Genomic DNA, 7,263 nt, shown 5'->3' on the forward strand with positions numbered 1-7,263 from the left:
CATCGCAGTGTGACATCATGGGCTGATGACATCATCAAACCTCGGGGACGCATCGCAAATGGCAACCTGGCCCACAACGGCGCTCTTATGTAAGCTAGCGGTCGAGCCTGGCGGCGGTCGGCGTCGCGCGCGCACAAACGCACACCGAGAAATTACCGCGCACACACCAATCAACCGCCCGGCGTACAGTCCACAAACATCACATGCACACACAAAAACGCGTGTGGCTGGTCGTGTTTGAATGTGTGTGTGAATATGGCTGAGTGGGTGCGTATGCATGCGCTTTGTTACTTGTGTGTGTGTGTGTGTGTGTGTGTATATACGCAGACGCATCCACACGCATGCATGCACACCTGAAGACGCACAGGCAAAGAGGGAGGAAACGAGTGTGTCATCGTGTATAATTAGCGAGCGTCACGTGGCCCGGCGGCGCCCCCCGGCACGCGGCGACGAAGGCGAGCGCTCACGCATCAACTCGGATAACGTCCACGCCACTTTGTGTCCTGCTTTTCCGCTTCCCTGATCCTCTTCTTCCCGCCGCCTTTTATTGCGCGCGCGATAAAAGGCGGCCACCTAAGCAACCCCCCCGCCGGCGCACCACCACCACCACAACAACAAGGACGCTTCAAACGGCCAAAGGGCGAAAAGCGCCACCCACGTAGAAACGGCCCGTCAGCCTCCATCGGCGGGCCCAAAAACGGCACCGCTGGACTTGGAACGGGGAAACGACGCATATGGGTTGGCGGCTCCCATCCGGGCTCCCGCTGGCCAGTTGACCCGCACCTCTCCCGGATGAACGGGAAGAAGGTTTCGAGGCCGGAGTCGACGACCGTATGGCGGGGCCTGCGCCGAAAAATCCGGCGGTTGGGATCGGCGGCGGGGGGCCGGGCACAAACCAGTGAAAGATCGGGAGCGCGGGGGCCGCTCCTCACATCCGCGCGGAGATTGTTTGCGGGCTTTTGAGGGAACTATTTAGGTCTTTGCGAAGCGCTGGCGTGAAAGCCCGGCGGGGGAGGCGGCGGGTCACGCTGGATTTGTCCCAGCGGGCCTCGCATATGCTGCGCGGGATTAAAGTGATCCCAACTTAATGCCCCGGAGCGTGCAATCATTCATAACTGGCGCGGCGGTGGAGGCGGGCGGGCTGCCCGACGCACGCCGCCATCTGCCGCAACGCCGCGGATTAACTTCCAGGAAGATGGGCGGGGGAGGGGCCAAAATAACAGGGACCAGACGAACGACGCACTCCCATAGAGAAAGGGAACGGGACCATCGCCAAGTCGAGCCAAAGCGGCTCGTCTGTTCACGGGGTTCCGGGAACGGAGGGAGCTACCGCGGCGTCCAAATTTGCTGGAGTCACAGACACGTCGCGCAACTGAATCCACTGCGGTGGGACGCGCTCCAATTCCACGCGATACGACCGAGTGGGGTCCAAACCAGAAAATGCGAGGCCACACAGACCACCGAGTCATGGAACGGAAGGCCTTAGAGTCGCAATTATTCGAACAGAGCATGGCAGGATCCGGTCCGACGCGCCAGCGCACAGAAAGCGGAACGGACGGGGGTCCGGCTGATTGTCGCGGAAGGCAGAGGAGGAGAGTACGGCCGAGTCCAAGGCCAAGATTGAGGCGCCGAGTCGCACCAACAGAGGAGGGTTCCTTTGAATGATGCGCAGTCGAGTCGACCACTCCGCGCGGCGGCGAACCGACCGCGACGGACGACGGCGGAGTGCGGTGCAGGACTGAACGACGCGATCGAGTCTGACGTGGAAGCCGCTATTTTCAACATAGGTGTGCTTTGTTTGTGCCATCTCGCAGAGCGGATGACCTCGGAACCCCCACCTGCTGCACGCCACGCCACGCCCCCTCCGGACCCGTGTGCCTGCCAGCCAATCGACGGCCGGCGAGGAGGAGGAGGAGACTCGCCGCGGCTGCCGCCCGAAGCAAGAACCAGATCGACCGGCTAATATTTTTTTTCTCTCGAAAAGCCATACCACGTCGGACGACGGCATGAGGCGTTTCCGCGCGCCTGCTGCATTCGAGGACCCCTGTGATTTTCAGACTCTTTCCATGCCGCGTGGCCTCCTCCTTTGCGCTTCCCGTTCCCGCACGTCGACATCCCGAAAGGCGCTGCGAAAACAAGAGCGAGAGGGAGAAAGAAAAAAAATCAGCTATTTTCACAAGAAAAGCACCGTTTTTGTTGGTGGGGGGCGGAAGCGGCAGTGGTTAAACATGGAGTATATTTTCAAAATAAAAGGACGACCGAAAAAGGAAGCAGCTGGGCGAAGAAAAAAAAAATAATAATAAACAACATCTCGACATCTATCAATCATTTTCATCAATTTGCTGCAAAGGGAGGCAGTGGCAGTGTGAAAACATCAAGGCCGGACACAAAGACTTTTCACAATAAAAGGAGAAACAAAGCGCCAGTAGTCGGAGAACATGATTTAAAAATAAAAGTAGCAAAAATATATATACACACACACACACACACATATATAAAAAGACAGCAGGACTAATGGAAATCGGAATATATTTTCACAATAAAAAAAGCATCCACAATTCGCAGCGCACATGCGAAAGTAGGACGGATGCACGTGCGGTCAAAGAAGCGGGGCCCCTCAAACACGGCGTACATTTTCCACAGTTCAAGTGGTGCGAAAAAGGGAGCAGCCATCACAAAGCGAGAAAGACGGTCTCTGACTTTTCAGAACCAAAGCGCTTCCGAATAAGAGCCCTCGCCCGCGTCAGTTCAGGACACAGAGGCCGACTTTGCGTCGGACTGACGGCACGTCGGCATCGAGAACGCGATTTCCGCGTCACGTGCGGGCGCCGCACGCAGCCAAGTCGAGAAACTGGAAGACACGGCGTGGCGGTCGCCGCACGGGACTCTCCATCGCCGCTGCCCTCGTTCTCGCTTTGGCGGCGCCTGCCTGTGACGCGGTACCGCCGAGTCCGTTCGGCGCCGCTTGCCTGTCGCCGACGACTCGGACGGACTCGGCCGGCCCGAAAAACTCTGACATAACTCATCGGATCGACGATGACCGACCGGAGCCAGTATCTATGATATGGACTAGCATACGATATGGACTAGCAGTCGGCCGATCGCGGATGAAGCCAGAGGGCCGCCATCTTTCGTGGCCACAACTGTTTTCTGTCGGGTTTTCCCCCCCGCCCCCGCGATCAAACAGAGAGTATATATTTTCACAAAAGGTTTGCCGGAGTGGTTGGATTTTTGGGAGGATTGACATTTTGACGGGCCACCGGCCAGCCGCATTTAAATCTCCAAGGGGGGGGGGGGGGACACGAGAAAAAGCAAATGCGTGCGTTTGATTCATCTTGCTCTTCCTGTCGCCGTTCCTGTTTGTCTTTGGTCTTCTGTGTGCATGCTCTCCCTGGTCAGTGTGAGACGCCCACGCATGTTTGGGCGCACCACTCCCGTCCGGTCCGGTCCGATTCAGTCCCTTTAATTAATGGCTCCTTACTCCGAACCCACTGACCGACGCTGCCAAATGGGTGCGAAACAGCCAAACGTTTTTTGTGTGTGCGCGAGCGTATGTTCAAATGTTTGTTGATTTTCGATTGAATAAAATCACTGCCTCGTCTGCTCGTCGGTCTCTGTGCATTTCCTCGCGCGTGCCGCCAGAGGGAGCCATTCATAAGGCCATCGATTCCCCTTCCGCGACCCAACAGTCCATTCCGCTCAATTCTTTTGGGATCCCTTCCACTCGGACGCTCAAGAGTTGAATGGAATACAACGGAGGTTCTCCAAGCTGCTCTTTTGCTTGCAAACCTGGCCCCTGGAGCTTAACCAGCTGCGAGGAGAACAACAACAACAACAAAAGGCTTAGGAGGGCTGCGCAGAGCATCAGCGAGGCACATTCACATCGACGGCCTCCAGTAGATTGCAGTCAAATTTGAGAGAGTACAATATCATCTTGGAAAATAGCTCACTATGCTGATGTTTGCCTTGGACATTTTCGATGGATTGTTAAAAGCCGACTAAAGCAAACGTCCTTGGATCGGGTCTTTACAAAACGTCAGGCAAAAACCACTTCTGAGAACGTGAATTCAAGAGGGCAAAAAAACAATGAGGACGCACTTAAAAGTTAAATGACAATCATTTTATTCTTGAATCTATTCTTTGGGTTTTTTATAATGTACACAACTCTCATTTATTGTGCAATAATCTAATTGTAACGTATTCGTTACATCTCTGAATTTGGGGGAGGGGGGGGGGGCTTGGAACAAATTAGAGCATTTACATGGAAAACGCGTCCCTACCTCAAAAATTTTCCGAGTTGAGAAACTTATTCCAGAGCCAATTAATTTCGTAAATCGAGGTACCACCGTATACAATCGTCTAGTCGTAGTCTAGTCAAATGGGTACTGCGTCAAATCCTTACCTGGAGTGAAAATCAACCAAAGTGAACCATAAATTGCTCTCTTTTCTATTCCTTTGCTGTCGACTCGAACATATTCCACAGTCCTCAACAAAGATGCTATAGACTCTTGTTTTGAATTTTTTTGTTTAATTCAACTCCACTTGACTACTGCGTTTTCTATTCTGTCTTTTAAAACGTCTTCAATATGTTACGGTAGAATCAAATGGTGTCAATTTGGAGAAAACGGTTTGGATTCAAAGTTGGGTCGCGCGGAAAAGACTACAGCTCCCAGCATGCTTTGCGTTCGGAAAGCAATGTCGGCCATCTTGAAAGTAGCGGTGAAGAAAGATTGATGCGGTGAGCTCTTTTTTTAATATTTTGTTTTTGTGATAGATACACCTATATCTTTTAAATTCTTCCACTGCGCGTAGTTTCTCTTCCCGAGCGCATTGACCGATTACTGAATCCGCGGGGCACGCCGCGCCCTCGGTGACCTTTCTCCCGCCACGAGCCCTCCTGAGCCTTTTGTTATTGTTGTTGTTGTTCTCCTCGCAGCTGGTTAAGCACCGATGGCCAGGTTTGCAAGCAAAAGAGCAGCTTGGAGAACCTTTGAGGCTACTCCCCCCGCAACCGGCTCCACTCGACCAGTTCATTCACACGATGGCGCCGGAAATCCTCTGAAAGCCGCCAGTTGCTTTCGCTTCATTTAGCCACAAATGTTAAGAGTCCTCGAGTCGAGCGTCGGTCGACGTGTCGTCAGCGCGGATTCTTACAGAATAATGTCAATCAGCCCCGCTTAACACCGCATGAAAACGCGTCTTGAGCTGCCGGCGTGGGAATGGAATGACGTTAGCTTTCGTGGCTAACGGTAGCCGTTTGCGACAACGGCGCACGTCAAGCCGGCGTGGCGTCGGGTCGCGGCGCCTCACGTCACGCAGCCGCCGGGCGCCAACTTTGAAGAGTTGGGGCCCAAGCACAAGACGACGAACGGCATTCCGAACCGCCAGGCAACTCACCTCGAAGCTCCTCGGGGGTTTTCTGTTTGTTTGGGAGCGCGCAAACCGCTGCCCTCGCTCGTCCGGTTCTCGCGCGAGTCCATCAGGCCACGCCCACCTTGTCACCTGACGATACGTGGGTCAGGTGAGACCCGCGCCGCCATGTTTATCACCTGTCAGCGCCAGGGTACCTCCTGGGACGTTTGGCGCTGACCTACCTCAACTGAAAACCATGACAAAAACTTGCTCGGGGTCGCCGCAAGTTGCGGCAAAAGCGAACGAGTTTTGGGGGGTTAGTTTTTGCTTTCAAGAAAAATCCAATTAAAATGGATCTCGGGGAACCTCAGGAAGATAAATGGAGTGCATGGGATCGCGAGACTACCTTGTGACGTCATGGTTCAAATGACAGATCAGTCAACAACTAGTAGCGGGCAATCATCAACCATGAAAAGTAGTCACAGACAATCAGAAATGCATAAAAGTGAGTTACAGGGGGTGGGCGACCAATGAAAAGTAGTCACACGTGGTCGGGTATTGAATGAAAAAGCTCACATCGCATCATCTTTTTCGCCTCAAGTCGTGGTTGAAGTCGTGTCTCCCCCTCGTTCCCGGAACGCTTTTGCCTCGCCTCGCTCAAATAGCAGGCCAGGCTTTGTCTATTAGCGGTGCCGTCGGCGCTTTTGCCACGACAAAGTCGGCCTGACCTGATATGTGGGGGCGCGGGGTTGTGGCAGGTGACACGGCGGCCATGTTTGGGGCTAACCGGAAGAAGTTCATGGAGGCGGGGCTGGAGGGCGACTACGCGGCGGCGGCCGACGAGTCGGGCGGCCTCTACTACAGCCAGCCGTCCGTCTTCCCGCCGCACCGTGCCGACAAAGACGTAAGCGGCGCCGTCGCTGACCTCGTCGACGCCGGCGAGGTCAGCGGGATGCCTTTGTGTTTCAGATCATGACCTCATCCTCCGCCTCGTCCCCGGGACAGCTGTCGCAGCTGGGAGCCAGTCTCTACGGACCTCAGAGTAAGTCCGCGGCACCCGTCCCGCTTCAAATCAATGAGCGCAGCGTCAGCGAGGCACATTCACATCTACGGACCGCGCCGCGTCCCGTCTGACGCAAAAACCCACTTGAGCGCCCGGATTCGAACCCGGAACCTCTTGCCCAACTCCAATCAAGATAGCGATTGTTGTTTGCGTTGCGTTCAGGTGCGCTCGGCTTCCCCACGCGGGGCATCAACAGCAGCGCGGCGCCAGTGCCGCAGAGTCGAAGCGCGCTCAGTCAGTCGGCCGCCGCACAGCTGAGCGGTCTCGCCGGCGGCGCCCCCGCCATGCACACGCCACCCTCGCCGAGCAGGTACGCCGCAACTTGCGACTCGACTTGCACAATCGCGGGCCGACTAGTTGGCAAGGAAGCCAAAGTCGCCGCAGAGTAGCGGAAACGAGCAACTCGATCTGACCTGGCGCCCGTCTCGGCAGGGGGATCCTGCCCTTGAACAGCCGCGGCGTCCTCAACCACAACCAGCAGGTGGGCGGCCCCGCGGGCCAGCCCGTCGGGATTGGAGGAGAACGAGGGGGCGGGGCCGGGGGGAGGAGTCCCGGCGGGTCCTCGCCCAGCATCATCGGAATGCCCAAACAGTCGCGGCAAGCCTTCACCATCAACAGGTACCCTCGACCTATGGCCCCGTGAGTCGGGAGGTCACGTGACTAGCGTGCGTGTGTACGTGTGCGTGCCAGCATGTCAGGTTTCGGCGTAAGCAGGAATCCCGGATTCAACATCTTCAACGGCACAGGTAAAGCCCGTTGCCGATTCGGACGCGTCGTGTTGGGCGCCGCGCAAAAACTCTTTGCCTTTCCCCCCCCCCGCGACAACGACAAATGCGCGATTGGTCGGG

General features: G+C 55.7%; 1 protein-coding gene and 1 long non-coding RNA gene across 9 annotated transcripts in view; one reads left to right on the forward strand and one right to left on the reverse strand.

The window, feature by feature from the left end:
* Positions 1 to 1,969: 1,969 nt before the first annotated feature.
* Positions 1,970 to 7,263, reverse strand: part of LOC109532613 (uncharacterized) — an 8,838-nt gene continuing 3,544 nt past the window's right edge. The window contains exon 3 of the long non-coding RNA XR_002171405.1: positions 1,970 to 2,126. This is a non-coding gene — a long non-coding RNA (uncharacterized LOC109532613). The remainder of the gene's footprint in view (positions 2,127 to 7,263) is intronic.
* The window catches only part of LOC109532594 (CCR4-NOT transcription complex subunit 2-like), a 4,769-nt gene continuing 1,999 nt past the window's right edge, over positions 4,494 to 7,263 (forward strand). For 4 of the 8 annotated variants that reach the window (XM_019897500.1, XM_019897504.1, XM_019897502.1 and 1 more), the window contains exons 1-6: positions 5,864 to 6,020; positions 6,111 to 6,256; positions 6,322 to 6,394; positions 6,578 to 6,725; positions 6,848 to 7,033; positions 7,106 to 7,161. In XM_019897500.1, the coding sequence (XP_019753059.1) occupies positions 5,915 to 6,020; positions 6,111 to 6,256; positions 6,322 to 6,394; positions 6,578 to 6,725; positions 6,848 to 7,033; positions 7,106 to 7,161 (715 nt within the window). In that variant the 5' untranslated portion in view covers positions 5,864 to 5,914. The other 4 variants (XM_019897501.1, XM_019897505.1, XM_019897503.1 and 1 more) reach the window with 4 other exon arrangements.

Source organism: Hippocampus comes, unplaced genomic scaffold (genome assembly GCF_001891065.2).
Source record: "Hippocampus comes isolate QL1 unplaced genomic scaffold, H_comes_QL1_v1.1 scaffold81, whole genome shotgun sequence".
NCBI lineage: Eukaryota > Metazoa > Chordata > Actinopteri > Syngnathiformes > Syngnathidae > Hippocampus > Hippocampus comes.